General features: G+C 40.1%; 1 protein-coding gene across 1 annotated transcript in view; it reads left to right on the top strand.

The window, feature by feature from the left end:
* The window catches only part of tshz1 (teashirt zinc finger homeobox 1), a 67,852-nt gene extending 42,699 nt beyond the window's left edge, over window positions 1-25,153 (top strand). Inside the window, exon 3 of the mRNA XM_088326520.1 lies at window positions 19,012-25,153. Coding sequence (XP_088182646.1) covers window positions 19,012-22,550 — 3,539 coding nt within the window. The 3' untranslated portion in view covers window positions 22,551-25,153. The remainder of the gene's footprint in view (window positions 1-19,011) is intronic.
* The last annotated feature ends 304 nt before the right edge of the window (window positions 25,154-25,457 follow it).

Here is a 25,457-nt window from a genome sequence, read left to right as displayed (position 1 = left end):
TGAATTCTTCCTCATTGAGTTTGTGTATAATTATGATAACATCTATATATTTTTATTAAATAACTACAATGCAACTTAATCGGGATTACACGAGAAATTCTGACATATGTGCCTTGGAAGATTTCCCTAATATAATCGCCTCTTTATTTTGAATAATAGTACCGATTGTGACGATGTGCTCTCCTCATATTTCTTGATGATTGCACATTTAATTTCCATGATTAGTGTAATTTTATTCTTCCTTTAGTATTATTGCAAGCCTTGGATCCAAAGCGGACGAATACAGTACAAAAACATGGTAATGGATTGCTGACTCGCAAAGTCTTTTCGAAGCACATGGGATGTCGTCGACCCATAGGAGAAAGTCATCTTGGAGACATAACTTCTCATATGCACAAGTTTTTGGACATGCAAACAGGGGTTTTTAAAATGGCCCCCCGAACATAAATGGTAAATATATAGAATATGTATATTATACATAAATAGTGACCAAAATAGTACGGTAAATTTCAGACTACGGACCGCACTTATTTTAAAAGCTTCATGGCAATTTCAAGAACGAAAATAAATTCATTAATGCAGCAGGTTTAAACATTTTATATATTTATAATATATATATATATATATATATATATATATATATATATATATATATATATATATATATATATATATATATATTAGTTTAATAAAGTACTACAAATAAAAATGTGTTGTTGTTTTGCTGCCTTATCCTCAGTGACCCTTCGCGTGGCCCCATAAACACTAGATCTTTCGTTACGCTCCTGGCCAACTTTCAAATAGCTGGCTACATTTTTCTGTGCTAGCTATTTATTTTCATCAATTATTAATTTCATATATAAAGTGGGGTAGGATCAAATGAGCATATGATTCTTCCTAATCCTTTTCGGTTTGTTACATTCACATTGTTTTTTGACGTGTTGTGTTTTATTTTTGTTTTCTCATGTTCAAAATAGTTTCATTCATTCAAGATATGTGATCAATTACATGCAATTGAAAAAACACTTTGAACAAGCCTGATTCGATTTTGTGTTTTTTTTAGCCCAAAGTATCAAGTGTAGTGCTTGCTAAGTTTAAACTTGGGTAGACACTTCATATAAGAAGAGAATAAATCAATAGTTTTTGGAACTTGAAAGGACGACAAGAAAATAAGTTTTCCTTTATAAAGGTCCAACCTATTCTAAAACCCCTCCCCTAAACCCTTTCTTTTTATTAAATCTCCGAGGTTACAAAAGCACATCCCAACCTGAAGGATGTGGAATTCAAAGTACAACAACACCGTGATAATGATGTATTATTTAAAAGAACAAGCATGCAGTAATAGTCAAAATAACAAACTGGCATCCTATGGATTTATACATTATGTATTTTTATACATTATTATAATTAAACATTATACATTTATTCATAATTTCTGTGTGTTTCAAAACCTAACGATCCCTTCACAGACAAATACACAATGAAATATAAATTGTGCATGGAAATATAAAAGGGGAAAAAATTGGATAGCCTTACGCTATCTTTCTTCCTCATGTATTGCCAAGTTATTGGATTTAAGATTCCGTATCGGCATATGCTAACAATTAAACACATCAATCAGACATTTTTTTTTCGTCCTTGCCTGTCCCCTATGCAAATGTGTTTAACTTAATCCGGCCCGTGACTCAAAAAGTTTGCCCACCCCTTAGAGTTGATGACAAACAAATCTTTCGTCAATAAACTCCCTGCTTGCATGCCACCTGTGTATGTTTGTGCGCGTGCAAATATGTTGTGTGTGCACGTCAGCTGTAATTGAGAGTGATCTTGGCTATGGCCCACAGGCTGCTTTTTTTGAACTGATCTTTGAGTTGGGTATAAATAGTGCTTACTCCATAAATAAAACAGAGCTACCCATCACACTTCCTTTCTCATGACTATCTCTCTCCATTCCACGCCAACAAACGCATGCTAACTTGAATATACACACAAGTACCGTCTACTGTACAAAGAAAGCGCTTGGGTTAATCCATAGCTGACTTTTTAGAGGTCAGCTGGAAGGATGGATGTCTGTGGGACATATTGATGTATTTACATGAGAGCTCGCCCTTTACAAGCTTAGCACTGACTACCTGTCTGACCCTCGACCCCTTCTGCTTGACCTACAGTCATGTATTCCCAAACATTAAGCCCCAATGGATACTTTTAGGCATGATGCTTTTATTCAAGGTGAGCAAGTGGCTGACAGAGGACTTTCATGTACAGTGATCCCTCGTTTTCAGCGGAGGTTGCACTCCAAAAAGTACCTTTATGTATTTATTTAGTAGATATGCTATTTTGGAATATATTCTTTTCGATTTTTCCCGATTTTTATTAGTCTTTAGGCAGTGGGTACCAATGTTGAAAGTATTTGGTATGATTCAGCCCAAGCTCAAACGTGTGACCTTCCAGTGTCGGGTCGGGATCTCAACCCTAAGGCCGCGGAGTTTGGGGAAATTTTTGACATTGAATATTTTAGGAACTACTATTGATAAAAAGGACATCTGGCAAATTCATAAAACTTGTCATCTCAATTTTAAATCGGACGATCAGATTCAGATCTACTTTATTGTCATTCTAGTATACGTGTATACAGAACGAAATGTCGATACATCTGACCCGCACAGTTTCCTTGAATGTACAGATATAAATATGGATAAAATGTTGTATTGAGTTGGAGTATTGAGTTCTAATAATATACTAAATAATTATGGCTATGTATAGTATTTTACAGTAGTGCAAAGATCAGTCAAGCTTCTTCAGTTATTGATGGTTGCAACAGCTTTCGTTACTTGTGCCTTCAACTCATCCCTGTCTTTTGGAAATGGGGGGGGCACATAGACCATATCTTTCAAAAATCCCCACAAAAAGAAATTGCCATTTTGGTGAAAAGCCACATCACTAAAAACAGGCCACAATGTAAAGGTCACGACAAGCTTGTTTATCATTGTCCTTCAACTGTTGGACAAACTGTAGCTTGCAAGGGTTCCTGTGTCTACTTAAGGCACGCCAAACAGTTGTAGGACACTGAAGTTCTTCTGATTGGTTTACAAGGACCCCTCGGAAAGCAGTTTGAACTTGTTTATCACATCTTCTGAGGTTGAGTGGGGTCCTGTTCTTTTAGCTGGGTATAAGCACCCTTCCGCTATAAATTTACCAGGCCATCAACTATGGACTTCCTCTCCGGTGACTGCTCCCTGAATTTTCTGAGACCGGGACATATGGCAGGAGGTAGAGATAGAGATAGAGAGAGAGAGGCTTGGCTGTATCTGAGCCTAAATAACCCAGTTTTAAATATATTCAATAGGCCCGTTGAATAAATAAAATGCTGCTAATGACTTCCGTCAAATTTAAAATTGATGTCAGTAACGGCCCCACATGAGAATTGGTCGACCTCTGGTATTGTTTACAATCCGAGGGCTTTGCGATTTTAAAATGTAAAAAGAATGTGCCTTGATTTAAAAAAAAAAAAAAAAAAAAGGTTGAGAAATGTTGTTTTGTGTGACGCTGATGATTAAACTTTTGAAACACCCTGCACTTTGAAACTAAAGAAAAAAAAACAGGCCAAGACTCACCAAATGAACCCTAAGACCCTGGCGGTTAAGGGACTCCTGAATCCGAATTAATAAACATTTTATTTTATTTGTATTTTTTTAAAAACGTTTTTACTCTCAGGATCTGGCACGCCAGAGAGTGCCAACCGGGTGTGGAGCAAGACACACCTGAGCTAAATCCCATTTATCCTAAGACTTTATATTGACTTTTCGGTTTGGTCTTTGTTTCTGGTTTTGATATTGTCAGTTTGGATTTTTTGGGACGTGTTTTTTTTTTTTTTTGTGACCCCTTGTTTGTTTTTTACTTTGTTCCTTCCATATCCATTTCCAGTTTGATCTTTTTTTCTGGTTTGGATATTGTCATGTTTGATTTTGTTTGGACATGTTATTTGTTTTCTGACCCTGTGTTTTAAAGTTCATTTGTTCCTGATTTTGTAATTAAATACAAATTTTGATTTTAGAAACGTTTCTGCTATACTGTATTGCACTATTGCTTGCAGAAAGAAGTGGAATTGATTTCAGGATGCTCCGTTTTTACTTCAGATGATATTTTGTTAGCCCTCGGATGTTGAACTCAGTTTGGCTCTGGGGCCACATCCAGACTTTCTTTTCTCAGGCGGGCAGGACCAGTAAAATAATGTCAAATCTTTTAGCTTTTTTTTTCAGTAATATGCTTTATCATTAAGCCTACATTAGTCATCTACTCTACATATAATACTCACGAATGACAAGGGATCTTTTCTTGACAAAACACATTTACATACCTACCAATACCACCATTTTTTCCGTTATAGTACTGCTTTTCGCCACTTAAAAACGCTTACCGCTTTCTCAAATTTAAACAACAGAAAACAATCTTGACTGAAGACGAGTATTTTAGTGTATGTCTGCTTTATCAAGTCTTTATGCATGAATAAAATGCTCCAACGATCGCATCACATTTCCGTTTTGGTAAAAATTTGCTACTCTGGTTTATCACAAGGACATTTTTTTTTTCATTTTTTTAGATATTCCGGAGATGCATTGTGTTTCGCGCGTAAAAATAGAGTAGGCAATAAAATATACTTGTTTCTAATGTTAAACATTTGCTTTGTATGCATGAATTCACAACCGGGGAGAAAAAAAAATCTTGTTTGGCATTGAATGTGTTAATTGGTTTATTTTAACAGTTGAGTGAATGCCGTTTTAGACCAGAACCAACTCACCACGTTATACAAGCTAAACACTTTTCTCTAGTGGGCAAAGGGAGGGGAAAAAAAAAACATTACTTTTGATAGAAAAGAACTCGAGACTCTCTTCTTTTTTGACATACTGAGTAATGAATAGCGGGCCAGGTTTAATCATCCAACAAGCTGGTTTCAGCCCACGGCCCGTATGGTTCACATGATTGGTTTAGCCATTCAGAATGCTCGATGAAAATCCGCCAAGTGGCGTAACAGCGAAAAATAAACCGCGATACGTCGAGGGCTTACTGCAACACTATAACAGCAGGTGGTTAAGTCATTGAACACGAGCCACCCTGGGAGTTTTTTTTTCTGCTATTATTTATGCTCGACTTTGCGTTCTAAGACCCGACTTTCCACAGTTGTATTAGAAAACAGTTGTTACCAGTGCTTGACTAGATATCTGCAAGTAATGCAGAATTTCAAGAGTAATCCTATTTGCACAGTGCTTATTCACATTCACACACCTCTCTCTTTCTGCTTAGGTCCATTATGCAGCTCTATGTATCTGCAGAATAACATGTTCCATCTGCCGCTATCTGCTGAGCTCAACTCGGGCTAGAGGTGTTTTGAAATGGGCTGTAGAAAAGGGCTGAGAGATAAATTGCTACATCCAGTTGGAATGCCGCAGCAGTTATTTAAGGCCCTGTAGGTGCTGCCTAGGCCATATGCTCCCATTATTTCTCTTGGGGGGAGGTACATGAGGGTATTTGAGAATGTCTGGGAAGCAGGAGAGGTTGATGGTATTAAACCAGAAAGGAGGAAATGTTTGGAGTCAAAAGAGAAATGTACCAAAGGTGTTGCTTGAAGGTGAAGCCCCCTCTGGGACACCGGAGGGATTTAAAGAAAACACGGTACTACGTGTGCTAAACTCGGCCCAGGGATGAATTGTAAAATAATGGGTGTTTTGGATAGTTACCTTTAGCAGTTCTGTTCCACATCAATTACAATGTAAAATAAATGAAGTTATTAGGTTTTCAATACTTAAAGTCAAAGAAATACTAACTTATGTCAAGTCGGCTCAACTTGGCCTTCTAATTTATGATTTGATTTGTATATAACACGGATTTACAACTCAGTTTGGATCTTGGGCCAAATGCAGACTTTTTGTTATCAAACAGGCCAGATCAGTAATAGAATGTCAACTCCAAATGTTTAGCTTTGTTTTCTATATTATGCTTTATCATTCAGTCTAATTTAGTAGCCTTACCCTAAATGTTGACAAGGGATATTTTCTAAATACAACACAATAATTCATAAACGATTGGGAAACAATATTTTCATGTTTGTCATTGAATGTGTTCACTCTTTTATTTTAACATGATGAGTGAATGCAGTTTTACTCGTGAACCAACTTACCACGCTATACAAACTCAACACTACCCTCTATTAGCCAGAGAGAGCATTGGTTTGCTTTTATTAAAAAAAAAAATAAAACCAGTTGACCTAGTGACTCTCTTCTTTTTTTGACACACTCAGAAATGTATGGCAGGCTGGATTGAATGATTATTTTTGACAAACTTGTTTTTATAGAAGAAGAATATAGGGTATACGCATGTTCGATTGGGCCAAAAGTACAGTGGTACCTCTTCATACGAGCACCTTATATACACACATGAGTTGTTATTTTTTTGTTTTTGTTTTTTTTAACAAATATTTTGCTCGCAATATAAAGAAACATACAGTTCACAAGCAGTCGCAGATGCTACAACTTTTATCATTATCCACCCGTAATTTTTTTTGTTTTTTTGTCTCCCTGCCTCTCTCACTCTCTCTTATAGTGTGCCGGGTTAGCTTCTTAAAAATTTACTGTTGTTGTGGTTTATGGCCCAATTTTCAACCCATCAAAGTGACAGACGGCCTTAACATTTTTCTGTCTATTTTGAAAAAGTCATCACTGATAGAAAATTGTCACTTAGGGGTAAGCTGTTCAGAAACAGAAATATAAAAATGTAAATGTTTATACAGTCTTGTTTAACGTGGATTTCGTTATAAAAGACAGGCTCTATTTTGTCATAACTCACCTGTTCTCACATATCAACTAAACTGTATTTCAAATCTGCGGGCATGGGCCGGATTGTGCTGGAGTTTTTTAGGCTCTATCTTACCTCTAGTTCTGATTGACTGTGATTGTAGGGTGGTGTGTGATTGGTTATTTGTCTGTCAAATATTTTCTAAAACAACCCTCCCCAACACCAGGTGTCTGTCTTTTTTTTTACTTAGGAATTTAATGTTTTCCGTTTTGTGTTATGATTTTTCTTTAACCATTAATTTATGCGAAATAATATGCACTGTCCTTTTAAATGTATTCCTAAAATATTAAACATGCAAAACGTGTGGAAATAGTACATGGTTTCTGCATAAAATCTATATATATATATATATATATATATATATATATATATATATATATATATATATATTGCATTGGTCATGTTTCAATTCTTTATTCTCATTCATTTGCCAACCAGGAGCAAACAAAACAGGAAAGCCATTGGCAGCCCCAACGCTAATGGGGATCTAGCTGGACAATATTATACCAACTGCGTAACATCTGGCAAAAATCACAAACAGATCACCTTCCCCCAAGCAGAAATAAGCAGTATTCAATTGTCAAGTGAAGTCATGTTTATTTGTATAGCCCTTAATCACAAGGAGTCTCAAAGGGCTGCACAGACCATAAACTATTGCAAACCACAGACTATTATTATTACACCATGCCCTGAACCTAAAATCTAAAATTGCTGTTCACTAGAACCGCTGTCTGGTTCGGAGTTGGCCTCACCTGTTGTGTTAATGGGATTCACCCTTTTCAAAGTGTTCCTTCAATGACGATGGGTCAACTTTGAGACTGAATTTCTTGAGTCACCCGGTTGTGGAATATTTTCCAACATATTTGTGGGGAGTAGCAATAAGCGTTCTGTGTCTAATTTGAAAATATAACTCTATTCAGGAATACCTTCAAGGGTGCAATGGTCAATTCGGGATTAGTTCCTGGTCCCCTTGTCTTTCTGTCCTCTGCTTTCTCTTTACCGTCTCCTGTCAAAATTGGGCCTGCGTTCCTCAGCAGGCCACAGCTCTCATGTTAGCCGCTTCACAGGAAGCGCATCCCAACATTCCCTCTGACACGCCGGCAGCGGCATTACCATAATTGGCTTTTCTACATGACGGGACAGAGGAAATAATAATGTCATTTTATTTACAGCCCTCCTGTCCCGGTCCGAGAGCAATCACCCCTCCCCTCCAACTCTCCTCACTGCTTCACTCCCTCTTCTATCTGCCATATAAAACTCCTCCTCCTGTTTTTTTTTTTCCTCATCCTAGTTTCACCATCCCCCCGATTCTCTCAGTGTTTGTCTCATTCTGCCACAGCGTGTAGGTCAAGCGATGGCTTTTTGATCAGCTCCTGTCCAAAGACATCAGTGTTGAGAGGCACGAAATGGAGAGCAGGGTGACAAACAGAATCTGGGGAAGGAATAAGACTGCCAGTTTCCTATTAGGAGGCAACTTAAACGGACCCCAGCCTGCAGTAGGGGGGCCGCTACATCCCGCAACACAACGATCACCTCCACCAGCTTTCTTCCGCACCAAGCCACTCTTGCACTGCCTAAATCACATGAGTGAAGGGGCCTGCGATTGAACATTAGTGCTGCAAATGACTGCCGTGATTGTCCCCCTCTTCCCAAACACACATCAAATAAATAAAGAAATGTGCACAAATAAAGACGGGAGCGTTTGAGGAAAGGGGCTGGTGAGAAGCGGCTGACTGGTTTAATCTTTCTTTTCACTCTTGTTTCATCGCCTTTCTGCCTTTCTTATCTGGTTTGTTTGGCTTTGACAACGGCCAAATGGTGAAGCTCTGTGAGCCTGACAGAGAGTGTTATTGATTTAACAACCAAGCAGACTCTCTGCAAAAAAGGAAACATGCAGGAAAAGGAGAAAAAATATATGTGCGGGAAAGAGATTGCAAAGTTTTGAAACAGAGTGATATGTTGCTGCTTTACTCAGTTGCCCCCGTGAAGATGTTCACTGTAGTTCAATGTGAAATCATTTACTGCATGGCTCTCTAAGTCTTTTTTAAGCTTAAAGCATTTTTTTTGTAACTAATTGTTGCGAAGGGCTACAGGTTTGATATGCAAATTCTTAAATAACATGTTATTACTGGTTATTACTCTACTTTGTCATTATTAGAGGTTAAAATAGGCTCATTTAACTACAAAACATCACGCCAGTTAGAAATCACATTTCCTAGAAAATCGCAATGACCCTTGATATATTTTCAGAACCAGTGTGCAAGCTACCCAGGTGGTCAGAGGGCACTGTGGGCACTACATTTGAGACCCCTGGTTTAAACAAAAAGTTGCTGTGTACACGGCTATTAACTTTATGGTTTAGTAGGGATTCAAACTAAGGAGAGAATACACCAATGCACAACACAGTACATTGACATCTCAAATAATACACACTGTCCCTTTAAATAGTTTGGCTAGGAAAAATGTATGCGATCATCAATTTAAGTAATTTCAATTAAATCAATTTTAAAGTCAAACATACACTAAGTTTTTTCCCCATAATTTATATTTGCCTTCAATCAAGTGATTTTAAATAAGCTTCAACTAACAGCTGATCCTCATCTGATCAATTATATGCTAGAGGTGTAAAGGCTACATAAAATATTTATGTCGTGCCGCATACAAGCCATATGCTTTAATGCAGGGGTTTCAAACACACGGCCCTGAGGGCAATTGCGGCCCGTTGTATGAATGTCTAAAGGTATAGTGTGTTTTTTATCTACTCCACTCCGCTAAGGCATCAGTGTAGCTCCTGTACCGAACAGAAAGGCAGTATGCCAGTAGGCTATCAATGGATGAGCGGTAGAAGGCCAGCAGCAGCTTCCTGTCCAGGTTGTTCCTCAGGTAGACTCTTAAGGAGTGAAGACGCTGCACGGCCTTTTTTGTGATGGCTGTGGTGTTGGCTGTGCAGGAGATGTCATTGGTGTTTGCCGCCAGGTTGTTTTCAGCACCTTTCTGTAAGCTGCCATTTCGCCTTGAGTGATCAACCCAATCTCTATGGTCAGTGAACTTAATGATGAGGACCGTACTGCAGTCGCAGGTGTCTAGAGGCAGTACACGAGGGGTTTTGCCGGTCTCACAGTCTCCTGTCTGTTGGTCAAAACTCCTTGTTTCATCTGCGAGTCAAGGGGGCCCTAGGGTGTCCGGTTTTTGAATAATTATATCTGGGATGATGGTATTAAGGGCCAAACTGTGATCCACAAAGAGCATTCTGACATAAGTAGCTCTGCTGTCTTTCCAGGCTGCTCAGCACTGTGCAGTGTTATGGCAATAGCGTTCTCTGTGGATCTGTTCGACCGGTATGCCTACTGGTGGGGCGGGGGGAGAGACAGTCCTTTATGTGCTGAAGGACCAGTCTCTCGTAGCACCTGAGGATGAACTTTAAAAAAATAAAAAATAATTCTTACATCAGTGATGACTGAATACGATACAAACAGCTGATTCCCATCATATGCTATAGGTGGATAGGGTACATCAAATATTTATGTCTGACTACGTATACGCCATATGCATAAAAGCCTGCAGATGAGCCGAAAAAAAAGGCTAGATGCTCTCGTGTTGCCGTTGTGGCGAGAGCGGCTGGTGTTGGAGCTTGATCGCTGCAGTTTGTGACAGTGAGTCGTAGCACTCTCCTGGCCACGCTGCCGCCTGTCTCCTTGATGGCGGCACGTTCCCAAGCAAAAGTGACAAGCGCTTAGGTGCCGGTGCAGATGGCCCTGCTCACAGCCATCAACCTCTCTGCTACCCAAACCGCCAGGGATGCCATCCGCAGCCCACCCGCAGACCGCCCCTTCCCATTGTCGTGACATTGCACGCGGGCGTCCAGGGCATAGCGTTGGCATGTGGAGGGAGGGGTAATTTTACTTCAATTCACATTCGCACATTTTCAAGTAGGTCTGAAACGATCAGTCGACGTCGTCAACAAAAAACGAAAATAAAAATAGTCAACAATGGAATTCACTGTCGACCATTGTCGCCAGACATGTTTTTCTAAGTGACGCATCTCTATATTAATACAATCCCCGCTGAGAATCGCAAGTGCAATAGTGTCTCTGTCTGGAGCGGTAACATAGACACAGAAAAGGCGGTGCCAACATTAACAGGGTTTATACGGATACTTAAAATCATAGAAAATGCTTGATTATTTTCTGTTGTGTTTTCAAGGATTGAAAAGTGCTTCAGTTTGGAATGAAGCGTTTGTAAAAGCTCAAAATGGTTGCCATGTTCACAACAAGTCTGCTTAAAAATTATTCCGACACTGCTCTCTGGTGTCTTCGCTTTGCCATTGTATTTCTTCCCACGTGATTGGCGGCAGCTGATTTAGTTTGTATGGCATTTTCCTATAAAGCGCCATCGCCCCCTATGAGTCGTGTCCAAAAGCACAGGTACATGCTACACCTAAAAAGGGCACTATAAAATGTGCCTTTTTGCAAGGATTACGGAACAATTATACATAATTATATATATATATATATATATATATATATATATATAAAATCATTATGGGCCATCCTGAAAGTTAAGGTAACGTTCCCCTGTGGGATATGGAATAGGAAAAATTTCCTGCAACTGAAATTGTAAGCCACATTTTACCTTTGTAGGGAGAAATTTGAGTATGTTCAATAAAATATGTATTTTGCATTGTACCCATTTTTCTTGTTTTATCATTTTCCAGACCACGAAATTAACTTCATGTTTTATTGAAGGAAAAATGAATAATTATGCAATTCTTTGACTAAACAGTCGGTTACTAGTTGACTATTAAAACAGTTATTAGCTGGAACCCCTATCTACAAGTAGACGTGATTGAAGCCGCATGTTTGATGTTTAGCTCTTAGTATTTGCGCCTCATTGCCAATTCAAATTTCAGCGTTCCGTCAGACGAGCGTTTATTTCAAAGGCGAGGCAGAGATAATTTATTTCCGGATAACTTTAACACGCGTTTCATCGCTAATGTACATTTACGGTTTGCAAAACAATCTGGATGGCGTCTATGATTTTTACAGACGTCTCTCTCTCGCTGCCACTCTTTTGTCTCGCTGCTTTTGATAGCTCCCTCTTTGTTGTTTCCATGACAACATGGCAGGACATAAATTGATTGACAGGGATCGTCAAAGGCTTTCTTGGCGAAGCGTTCATCGTTGGAAGCCCCTCCTTGTTGCATTCTGTGTTTTGTCACTCAGCCACATATTCTTTCTCTTTCCTGCGATGTGAATTCTATTTTTCCCATTCTTGGGTTTTCATATATTTTGGAACTGAATGACTCAGCCAGGTTATTCCCACTGTACAATAGAGTGAAGTATTATGTGGGATGCATTGTACCATGTTTTCTAGACTGTTAGCTGCACCTAAAACCCCCAATTTAGCCAGAAATTGGAATGTGTGCCTTATTACCCCGTGCGCCTTATAAAAAAGGGTGGACAGATCGATCAATATTATCGATACTAAACAAATACTTGGATTGATGCGTCGCTCCTCCACACGTTTCCTAAAAGCACCACTTCTCTATTTAGATAGCTCAGCCCTTCTCTCTGTCACATAGTGCCCTTGGCCACTCTAAGTTTATTAAGTCTGTGACTGATAGGCACCTCTCCCTACCTGACCTGCTGCTGCATCCTGTCTGCCAGGTAGAAGACAAGCTCAAATCTATGTGCCAAACCCTACTATAAGCTTAAAATGACAAAGGCAAATAGGAAACGCAGCACAGAGTGGATCTTTTCCCAACTACAGAAAAGAACAATGCCATTTGTCATTTGGGTGTTACATTGGTTTGGTACTGTGATAACGCTACAAATTGACATGAACACGTGGAAAAAGCCCACCCTGCAGAGAGCAGTGAGCTGCAACCAAAAACGCAAACACATTGCGGTTGCTGAACAACAAAACTCTAAGTTCATTATCACTATGGCAACAGTGCCAGTGAGAGACAATTGATAGTTTTTTGGCATACTGACATTATTATTCGTTAGATTGCTGCTTTTTGGGTTTTGACTCTCTTGGCTTGTCTTCTGAAACGGTTGAAATAAAAAATATTTTAATTTTTTACACTTTTTCGTTGCAGTTATTCAAAACGAAGCTTTTTAGTGCTTAAAATCGGTACGCTGTGTTTAAGTATAAGCTAACTTAATAGGTGCATGGGTTTATTCAACGATCATGCCGTTTCTCAGCAAAAATTATCAGATCGGTATAGATAGATACTACTTGGAGCGGAGCTATTACAAAATTCCCTGTATCGCCCACCCCTATTATATATCGCAGAATAAGGGGAATAAGATGGCTGACACATACAGGAATTAAAGGTATGCGTTACCATATGAGGCTCAACCGTATACTTCCATATGTTTGCAATAACTGTGCAATGATTGATCAATAGCAATTGCTGAACAAAGTCACATAAAAAATGACTGCAATTGGAGTCAAACCCAAGTAGTGGTGGTCAGTGCACCAACTTTTTACAACTAGACCAGCAGTGGTACAGGTGACATACAATTAGGCCTTAGACCTAATCTCATCATCACACTATTTTAACTTGGTGCCAAAAATACAAATTTGCATAGTGCATTCTGATTTGTTAAACTCTCCCCACTTCTTCAACAACAAATGTAAGAGAAAAGAGAAAACAGTATTTCGATTAAATACCATACAAGCTCTTTAACGTATATGGACATATCAAACCGCAACGTGATTGACGCACAGGTAAAGAAGTGGAGCGACAGTTTAACCCATCAGTATGCAAAACAAAATGCACAATGCAAATCAGTGTTTCAGGCAACACAAGTAAAATATTGTAATCATGGGATAAGGTCTAATTACTTATTGTATGTCATCAGTACCACTGTATTTCTAGTGGTAAAGTGTCAGCACTCTTACCGCCGCTACTCGGGTTCGTTTCCCGCTGCATACAATGTTTTGCGATTTTGGTCAGCACCCAAAAGTTATACGCTAATACACACAGTAGCTCTTACAGTAGTCTCAATTTCATGCGCCTTATAGTTCGGTGCGCGTTGTATTAGCCGAAATGTCTGTTGATCATTGATTGTTATTCTGGTTTTATCTATGGGGTGCACGTGTTAATTATAAAGGTAGCAAGGCTGGTGTTGTTTGCCATGTGTCAGACCTGGAAGGGCAAAGGGTTTTGACCACTATGTTAACGTGGAAGCTGGCTTGTTTTTGGCCTTTTGGCCTGTCTGTCTTTTGTAAACGGCATACTCTAACAGATTAGGTAAAATATAGAGGATCGTTTCAGTTAACCTGATGACCCTTCTAAGACTTGTTAATTTAGATCACATTAAATCAACTTAACAAGTAGCTTCAGTCACTTCTGGTAACAACTAGCACATTTGCCTTGCTCCATCTGACGTCAGGACACCTCAGTAGTTGAGTACTGGACAGAACTCATTTAACACGCCCTAGGTATAAGAACTTTGTAACAAAAGGCTTTTTTTTGGGGGGGGGTATAATACAGCAGGAGTTATAGCATCGGAAGTAGGTTGGTGCAGGGAAGGCACCTTAACAGACGATACTCTGCAGATGTGTTGTAGAGCGTACATCACATAATGCTAATCTGCTGTGTTAGGGATTTTCAAGAGTTTTAGAAACTGTCTCGGTCTCAGCCTGTCAGTGGGATTGAAGCACAGCCAGGTTCTCCTGTCGTGCTCTCATTTCACTGAAATCCTGTCAGGCATTGAGGAAAAAGGTGGGGGTAGGTAAGTTGCTCATTTAGAGAACGGTATATCAGCAGCATGCAGAACAGTCCAGATATTATAGACAATATTACGGCCCGAGTCTGGTTCGTACCTTAAAAGCAGCTAAGTAAGTGATGCATTGTTAAGGTGAGCGCGCAAGCTAACGTGCATGGGCGAAGCGATGCGCTCAAATGCACATCATCACATCGTCACAGCGCATGGTGCAGCTGCTCACATCCCCCACCCTTCTCCTCTCAGGCAGCAGTAAATGGTGCCAGTGTATATATATCAGGTATTATGTCCACTTAGATTATGATATGACAGGTTAGCGTGCCGTTTGAAGCTGACAGCACATCTGTTTCATCAGGAAAGATTGATACTGGCATCTAGGACACACATCTCACCATGCAGGAAGGAGATAAAGGAAGAAGCTAGGAGGCTGTCTTTCCTGTCTCTCTGCCACTCTCACCCTCTTTCTTTTTTCCTTTCCCTCGTTTCTACTCGCTTCCCTATTCCCGCCTGGAAAGCCCAACACCTTAATGCCTACGTGCTCTTCGTTCCCCGTGTCAAGCTTTTATCCAGTGTTGAGGGTGTTACTGCAAAACACTAATCCTGTTACTCCCCTGATAAGTGCCACCAAACATAGCATATTACTGTGAAAAAACTATTTAGTTACAAATTACCGTATACTCTCGCATAAAAGTCAACCCGTTTAAACTAGTGATGGTAAAATGAAGCCCCATAACGCAGTGACAACAGGGAAATGCTTCACACACACACACACACACACAGGGCCTTCAAAAATATTTATTTCTTTGACTACGCCATCATGTGGACGGAAATATATAGAACATGCTTGATGCTTGCAATAAAATGGTCTGCTGTAAATCACTCTCTAGAATATAAATATGTACATGTTTGAAGAGTGTTTTAACATGAGTTGTTCTGTGTTATTTCGTCTATGTGTGTGCTTGTGCAACAAGTGAAAATGTGAAATGTATCTGAATACCAAAGCCATTTTCCCCTTGGACGGAAAATAAAGTGCTTATTCATTTTTATTCAACTTATTCAATGTTTTTTCTAAATATTTTGGAAATAGGCAAGGTGAATCCATAGCGTTTCTTTGCTGTTTTTAGATGGATAGATAGATACTTTATTCATCCCCGCAGGGAAATTCACATTTCCAGCAGCATCCCTGCACTGAGAACAATACAATAATAAAGCAAAAAGAATACAATATACAAATACCCAATGTGACGTGCTAATACCCACTGTAGCGTGTTATATAGAGTATCTAGATAGTGCTACACAGAATACACATTGCAATAAAATACGGTAATATGCAATGTAGGGGGTGTGGTTTAATGTGGGCCTTTACTCCGCCAGGTGGAGTTAAAGAGCCTCATGGCATGAGGAAGAAAAGATCTCTTCAGTCTGTCCGTGGTACAAGACAGTGACAGCAGTCTGTCGCTGAAGCTGCTCTTCTGTCTGGATATAATCCTGTGTAGTGGATGTGATGAATTGTCCATGATCATTTTATTTCGAACTACACTCAAACTCAGCAGATTGTTTCCTGAATCACTCACCTGGTACACTTGGTACGCACGGCTTCAAATGTCACTGCATCAACACACGCGACAATTCGCGGTCCATGAACCACTCATCTAAGTTACTTGGCACACACTTCAGGGATTCGACCTAAGAACCATATAACTACCTCAAACAGCCACATGATAAAAGAAATAGAAGAAAACATGTACACTTACTTGTGGAAGCAGTGAACCCTACATATTTCTTGGCTTGTGCAATCTTCAGAGCTTTCAAATAAACATTTCGCCGAAGCATTTCATATCCGTGTTGTCCCTGAGATTCAATTACTTGAATATATCCTCCTGGGTACTGTCCAAGACATTATTTTTTTCTAAAAGCATGGTCCGTCACAAAAATAATTTTACAAATAGAAATAGCTTAATCTAGCAAAATTTTATCGCAAATTAAGTGCTCACATTTGCCCCATTCATTTCCAGTTGGCTTGCTGTTCCTGTAGAAAACCACCTACCCTCCCAACACTCTGCATACACCAAATATGTGCACATAAGATGACTTGATTTTAGTATTTCATTTTATAGTTATAATTTGGTTTTAGATACGATTATATATGGTTGAGAGAGTATCTCCATGAGGAGAAATTTGGTGTTCTCATACTCTGTGCTTGACTCGGTGCCACCATAACTGTGTTCAGTTGTACTGTGTAGGTAAATATAGACAAGCCCACCCTTCAGATTTCACTGATAGCGGAATCGAGGAATGGTGTGACAACGTGAATGATGCAGGAGTATTCTGCAATCGCATGATACTGTAGTTCATGTTCTGCATTTGATTACTAGCACAAAAATGCACCATGTAGTAAAGACTGTGGGTTTAGAAAATTGTATTAGGAGCGCGTCACTGTACTCCTTACTGAGAAAAGCAATTATTCCTTTTTAACGCTTTAGACCAAACACTCTTCAGGATTAACAAAAACCACATCCTTTTGTGCTTATTGTGTTAGTATTTCCTCTAGTCCACAAACTTACTCACACACAAAGACACACACACACTCTTGCCCCTTCCCATGAGATTACAGTATGTTCTTGAAGATTTGTCCATTTTTAAAATAAACTGCCCGTCTTAACCTATAGTCTTCCTAACAATCACTAGCAGCAGCCTGATTCAAAATAATATATATTTTTTTTTTTTGAGTTTCTGCACTTATTATCCCAAATGGGAGTGACCTTTAGCTTGGTTGCTTGTGTTAGGAAAAGCGACAATACCTTCCAATTAATGTTTTCCCCACATCAGTTGCGTAATCTTAACATTTGAGGAGTTGAACTTCACAGACTGGATGATTGAGAGGCAATAAAGCTTAAAGAATAGAAAAACAAAGACTAAAAAAGGGAGTTGGACATGCAAGCATGCAGCTGACTAACAAGGCCAAACAGCCAGTCATTTCCCGGGAAACATGAGGCATGTGTGAAGGAATAGGGAGTCGGGTTGGAAAAGGACAACTGTCAAAAACCTAGTGATTTATATTTTGCTCTGAGGCGTTTTTCACCGCACGCTTTTAGAACCACATATGTGTAAAATACAAAGCCATGCATGCGTGCATGGAGACACAGATGTGCAATTAGAGTGTTTCACAATAAGAGGATGTTGATTTCTGACTCAATTTCAAGTTTTATATACCACATTGTCCACACTAAACGGATTATAAGGCGCACCCCCTAAAAATGGACATTTGTGATACTTTTTGTGTGTATAGGGCACACCTGACTATAAGACGCATAGAATTAAAACTACGGTGAGGGTTATGGTTGCACAAAAATAAAGAAAAGTACCGTATTTGTGCATTGATTGTTGAAATGGAATACATCACATGCACTTGTGTGATAAAGACCCAATGCCTTTTCATGTGTCGTGCAATGCAGTGTTTCTCAATTGGTGGTCAGGACCCAAAAGTGGGTCGCTGACCTTTAGTTTGCAGGCCTTTGCCTTTACGGAATAATGCAGAGGGGAAAAAAACGAGTATTTGCAAATATAGGTTTTTCAGGGTTTCTTTTTTTTTTAAGGTTGCACAGTCCTTCATCAACAGTTTTAATAATTGGCATTAGTTTTTCCTATCGCAAGGATTTTTCTAATGTTATTTGAATACTTGCTCTCAAAACCACTCTTGAACATTTGCTGCACTTTTCTCAGCCTGAACCAAACCATGAAGACACAATTTGCTTTCACTACATTTGGAAATGCTCTTTTGTTTGTTGTGTAGAGCTTTTCCATTACTCTTCTAACACAGCCACCACCTGTTCGAACTGTTGCCCTCCTGAAGACGCTACAGGTCCTTTAAAACATAGACTATGAATGAAATGTTCTTCCCCAGAGCCATCACCACCCTAAACCACCACGCAAAACTGAAAATATATATCTTGTGACTTATTTGGGAGTTTTTTGGGGCTGCTGCTAAATGTTAATGCACTATTTTTCATTGGACGTCTGTAACCAGGCACTATTCTTTTATTACACTACTCTTATAACTTGGGTCATAGTCTAAGCACTACTTTGTAAATATGTTTGCCTATTTATCCTGACAGTCTTTCATCATATGTTTCTATTTAAAGTCATTATTACATGTTCATCCCGGAGTGCCTTATCTCATTGCATACAATGTTTCACAATATTGATACCAATGACAATAGTATCTATTCTATTTGATTCTATTTACTAAAGAGAAAATTATGCTTCAGTATTTGTCTCAAAGATAATTTATTATAGTCAGTACAGGCTTGGATTGAATCCCAAATCTTTGAAGTTGAAAGTTGACAATTCTACTTATGTCACAATCCCTTAAACTTTGTATATGGTTGTCTAATTATTTCCTCCAATTTGTGTTTTGTTTCTGCTGCAGCGTACATGCCTGAAGATGAACTAAAGGCTCCCAATCAAGAGGAGGAAGAGCACCTCCAGGATGACGGTCTTTCATTAGACGGCCAGGACACCGAATTTTTGTGTAACGAGGAAGAGGAAGACGTAGACGGAGGTCGCGGAAGTTACAGAGACTCACCCCTCAGCAATGGCACCAACCCAGATGCCGGTTATGGGTCGCCGCTTAGTGATGCCAGTGACAGACTTACAGACTTCAAAAGTACCTCCTCTCGGGATGGTCACGAGAAGGAAGGTGCAACCTTGCCTTTCTCACCCAACAACGGCCTATCTTTTCAAGACAGCTTGGCTCAGATGAAAGCCGTCTATGCAAATCTTATTTCAGATGCCTCTTGGTCAAGCGTTACAATGGATATTATGAAATCCAAATCTGCTTCAGCTGCTACTGTAAACAGTACCAACCGCACTTCAGAAGCTACCCCTTCCGCTCCAGTTTCTACAGCAACAATGACGGCCACAAACAAGAGCAACGGTGTCAACGTAGCCACCAGTCATCACAACGGCAGGGGCTCAAGCAGTGCCGTCAGCCAGACAGGCACCGCAATTGTTAATACCAATGGCACAGCACCTACCTTTGGTAGCGCCCAGAATGCAACCAGCAGTGGCAGCAGCACCAGTGGCGGGACTAATAACGGCAGTGGCGTGGCCTATGACTGGCACCAGGCAGCGCTCGCAAAGACTCTCCAGCAGACTCCCTACCACCTTTTACCAGAGCCTAGCCTTTTCAGCACAGTGCAGCTCTACCGACAAAATAATAAGCTATATGGTTCTGTTTTCACTGGTGCGAGTAAATTTCGCTGTAAAGATTGCAGCGCTGCCTATGACACATTGGTTGGTTTGACAGTTCATATGAACGAGACCGGCCACTATCGAGATGACAACAAGGACAAAGAAGAAGAACAAGGAAAGCGGTGGTCCAAACCTCGGAAGCGCTCACTGATGGAGATGGAGGGTAAAGAGGATGCTCAGAAGGTGCTAAAATGCATGTACTGTGGGCACTCATTTGAATCGCTACAGGATCTCAGTGTCCATATGATCAAGACCAAGCATTACCAGAAAGTGCCTCTCAAAGAACCAGTGCCAGCTTTGGCCACTAAACTGGTGTCCTCTGCCACTAAAAAACGATCAATGCAAGATTCTGTAATTTCCCCTTGTTCTCCGGAGTCTGTCCATACTGGTGGAGGTGGAGGCAACTTATTACTTGGTGATATTAGCAAAGATGCAAAATCTGCAGCGAATCCCTACGTTACAGCAAATAACCGCTATGGTTACCAAAATGGTGCTAGCTACACGTGGCAGTTTGAGGCACGGAAAGCTCAGATCCTAAAATGCATGGAGTGTGGTAGCTCTCACGATACGCTGCAGCAGCTTACTGCTCACATGATGGTCACAGGTCACTTTCTAAAGGTCACAAATTCAGCGTCCAAAAAGGGCAAACAGCTAGTGTTTGAGCCTGTTGTAGAAGAGAAGATTCAATCCATCCCACTGCCGCCTACTACCACTAGGCTTCCTGTACCCGGTAGTATCAAGTCTCAGCCGGTGTCCCCTGCCCTCTCTTCGGGCTCAGAGGACAAGAGGGAAGTGAGTGAGGATGAGAAAGTGGAAGATGGGGAGCCAGTTGAGAAGAAAATCAAGGAGGAGAAAGATGACTCAGGTGAGAAAATCGAGACTGACACCACGTCATATAAATATCTTAGAGAAGAAGATCTAGAGGAAACTCCTAAAGGAGGTCTAGATATTCTTAAATCCCTCGAAAACACAGTGTCAAGTGCCATTAGCAAGGCTCAGACAGGTACTCCTACTTGGGGTGGTTATCCAAGCATTCATGCCGCTTATCAGCTACAAGGCGCTCTAAAGAGCTCTACTACTGTTTTGCCTCCTACTGTCCAGAGTGTCCAGATGCAGCCAATGTTCAACAGCGGGCATAGAGGGCTTGCGAGTGACCCCAATTCAGTCATCCACTCTCCACGGAGCCCTTCTTCTCCTACTCCCCTCAGGAGCAATGTCACAGCTATGGAGGAGCTGGTAGAGAAAGTGACTGGAAAGGCTGCCTCTGTAAAGAAGGAAAAGGAGGAGAACATGGTGAGCACGGAGCGAGCCCGACCGCCTTCTTCTGTCAAGTCGCCCTCTCCTCTACTGAGGGAGCAGAGAGAGCACTTGGCTTCGCCATATGACCCCCTTCCGGATAAAGTGTCTGGTATGAGAAGCACCAGCCCGGGCAGCATAGAATCCAAGCTCATTTGCAAGATGGAGCCAAAAGAAAGTCTCTTGGATGCTTTTAACAACAATTCAAAGAACGGGCCCGAAGTGTGCCGATCACCGATTACTAACGGAAACAGTCTGGGCATCATTACTGATCACTCACCAGAAAGTCCTTTTATCAGTCCTCTCAGTGCACTCCAGTCAATCATGAACACACACCTGGGCAAGGCCTCCAAGGCAACCAGCCCTGCAGCAGACCCACTGTCTATGCTTTACAAAATCAGTAACAGCATGATGGAAAAGCCAGCATTTAACCCAAAACCTCAGGGCAAAACCACTGAGTCCACCAGTCACTTTCCTTTTTATGAAAACAACGACCAACCCATAGACCTAAGTAAAAATAAATCTAGCACTAACAGCAACGGTAATGCGCACAATATCATCAGCAGTAATGTGGTAAACAATATTGTCAACGGCAACAAACCAATTATTAGCATGCCTGAGACGGTTTCCTCTCCTTTGAGAGAGAACGCTCTAATGGACATCTCAGATATGGTGAAGAACCTCACTGGGAGATTGACTCCCAAATCATCAACGCCCTCCTCTATCTCGGAGAAATCAGATGCTGACGGCAGCGCTTTTGAAGACACGCTCGAAGATCTTTCCCCGGTGCAAAAGAGGAAAGGGCGGCAATCCAACTGGAATCCCCAGCATCTTCTCATCCTTCAGGCCCAGTTTGCCTCCAGCTTGCGGGAGACACCAGAAGGCCGCTACGCTATGACCGACCTGGGTCCACAGGAAAGGGTCCATATCTGTAAGTTCACCGGCCTCTCCATGACCACCATCTCCCACTGGTTAGCTAATGTCAAGTACCAGCTGAGACGGACTGGGGGCACCAAGTTTCTCAAAAACATGGACTCGTGTCAGCCCGTGTTCCTCTGTGGTGACTGCGCTTCCCAGTTCAGGACTCCCTCCTCCTATATCAACCATCTGGAGACTCACCTGGGATTCAGCTTGAAAGACCTGTCCAAACTGTCAGCCGAACACATACGGGAGCAGCAGGCTGTCTCGAAGGTGATCACGGACAAAATGACATTCGGCGGGTCCCTGTCATCCTTGACTACGCCAGAGGACGACATGGGGTCCGTGTACCAGTGCAGGCTTTGCAATCGGACATTTGTCAGCAAACACGCGATCAAGTTGCACCTCAGTAAAACTCACGGCAAGTCTCCCGAGGACCACCTGGTTTTTGTTACGGCTTTGGAGAAACTAGAGAAACTGGACAAAATGGAGTCCGTTTAAGGGGGTGTCAATGAAAAGAGACATTGACAACTGACTAGAATTGCATTGCACTAAAACAACATTGTTCAAATGTACTGCACTGGGCCGAACTGAGCCAAGAGAGAAAGAAAAAAAAGTCTTATTTTCTGTTGAAATGAATGCCTGACTGGACCACGTTGATTTCTTTTGTTTTGCCAAACGTTTTTTTACTTTTATTTCGGGAGATATTTATATGCTGTTTGTCTTATTCGTGCATGTACTTTAGTGACTCAAGGTTGAACAAAAAAACTGATTTTATTATTCTCATGGCTGAAACACGACTACTGTGTCAATGGTAAAAATAAATGCTGAAAATTCCGGACTACAAAAGGCTTCTTTTTTGCCACATATTCAAACACTCTGGCATATTGTACTTGTATTTTTTTCGTGGCAACACGGAGAAAAACGACAAGCTGCTCTTTCCCAAAGGCATGCGCTCTAAATGAAAAATACTGCGGCGACGTTTGAAATCAAGACGCCCTTTGAGAGAAACGTTTCTACTCATTCATGTACAAGACCCTTTTTTTATCTTAAAAAAGGAGTACACTATACACGAGGGTTTATGGTTTTAACGTATTAAACAGTCCGAAGAATATCGGTGACCATTGTTGCAAAATCGAACCCAAGTCACATTGTTGAGAGCGTCTGATCCTAACCACCAGACCACTAGTTGTATAGATGACATGCAAAAAGGCATTCAATTTCATCTCATCATCACACTATTTTCAGTCACTGTATCAGAGTCGAATGCTAGAAAATGCTGAAAACAGAACGTGGTCCCGAAAGATCAAAATAAACTTAAAGGAAGCTCGACGAGTGAATCAACTCTTTACATTACATAAATACATTTTAAAATTTTATGTTGATATTGTGTTCGTAGTTTACGTTGTCAATAAATTATTTCAAACAAGGTCGCAAGTATTTAACGTTTGTCACTTACAATGCTTGGAGAAAATTTTTTATACCAATTTCAAATTAAAAAAAATTGGCATTGCTCGCTATTCATGAGTGCATGCTATACGAGAATAAATACGGTGTCCATGTTTTTACCAACATTATTCATATAATATATAACAGGAGCAAAACCAGAGGTTTGATAGTACTTTTTAAAAAATTTAAAGCAATCTCTGGATGTTTTAACTTTCTCACCCACAAATCAAGGACTTAATTTATAAATTGAACAGCAGTGGAAGCCGTTCATCAAAAACACTTATGTTCTCTTTCCCTATCATCCGAGTTTTTATCAGGTTTCTCAAGTTTCCTTTAATCCTTGAGAAACGATAACAAACAAATGTAATTTGGTCCATTTCCGCAACCACTCATGAAAACAATGCAAAAATAAAAAAAAACGGCTGTGTTGCAGTTCTACACTATTCCCCACAGTATGGTTTCAATGGAGCTGTTGTCTAGAAATATAGGGCTCACATTTTATGCGACTCAGCCCTCTTTCATGTTTCCTTTCGGCGCAGTAGTAAATATGTGCTTGTCTTTATAATCCCCATCTTGAATAATCAAATGATCCGAAAACACGTGGCATAAACAACTTGGAGCAGGAAACGCCGTCTGGTGAACAAAATCGTGTTCCATTCTTGAATCTGACCATGCAGCTCATAATCAGGCAGGTAGTCCGGAATTTACGGTAACCAAAAAAAAAGGAAATATTTGTGCGCTATACTTCCAAGAAAATAAAATGTATACGCCAAAATAATTAAAAAATACCCCGAAAGAATTAAGTAGCACCTTAGACTTTTGAATTTTGCATTTGTAAAATAACGATGGGGCTCTTGTCATTGAAATGAACATGAAGTGAGGCCTGCTTTCAATCTATTTATAAACATTCGGAATAACTGAAATGCTGCTTTCAAGGCCATTTTATGCAAGTTTGTTGAAAAAAAATAAAGTTTCCTTGACGTGAAATATCACCTATTGTTAAATTGAATTCTGATTGTATTTTTCCCCAACATATTTTGTTTGTATTTTATTTTATTTTGACTGATGTTGCGTTCAGCTGTAACAGTTGTAAATGATTACAAGTGAAATGTTATTCCTCCCACAGGACATATCTCATTATATGAAATGACTCTGCAGTCTTTGTATTTTAAGGTGTGTGCATTCTCAAATTTTTCTATCGTCATTTTATATACTAAAATGATTCAAAAGACAAAAGGGAAAAAAAACAGATTGTGTATATAAATATATGCTGTAGAGTTACAAAGTGTCTTTTTTTTAAAAAAAAAAGCAAAGTTCAGCTTCTTCTGGCTTGGTTTACAGAAATTATTTTAATTCTACTTGCATCCGATTTGATGCATGAAATGTTGTGGAAAATAGATAAGCGATGCACAATGACTGACAATACATTTCAATGTTTTATCAAAAATAATGTAAAGGAAAAAAAAATGTTTTTAGCGCTGGTTAGTCTTTTTTTTGTTGAATTGTAAAATAAACCCCGAAGCAGTTGTTAACAGTCATGCATTTGTGGTTGTGAATTTATTTGTCATAATGGTGCATTCAGTTGCGTATGTATATTCAAATGCTCTGTAGCATCCTCTTTGCTGCACATTAAAGCAATCACAGCCAAACCCTGACCTAGCCCCGTGTAATACATTTTTATTGGCTTTTTTTACATGTCTATTTCTTGAAATTTGATGTAAAGACAGGTTTTTTTTGGGGGGGTTTAAGTGGGGGTCTCAGATTAATTTACCAAAGGTAGGATCTGGGATATGTTGGGCCAAATCAGATTTTCCACAAGAAAACATCAGATAAAAATGTCCGCTCTTCTGAAATACAGCTGTGGACCGTGCATTTTACACCCAAGCCTTCAGTAGGTTGAATCAATCCAACCCTTAATACCTATTTTATGTCTACAAAACATTTACTGCAGCTGCGACA

Source organism: Urocampus carinirostris, chromosome 2 (assembly GCF_059441175.1).
Source record: "Urocampus carinirostris isolate Australia breed hairy pipefish chromosome 2, RoL_Ucar_1.0, whole genome shotgun sequence".
Taxonomy (NCBI): Eukaryota; Metazoa; Chordata; class Actinopteri; order Syngnathiformes; family Syngnathidae; genus Urocampus; species Urocampus carinirostris.
Note: the sequence above shows the minus strand (reverse complement) of the source record. Positions and strands in the feature narration are given on the sequence as shown.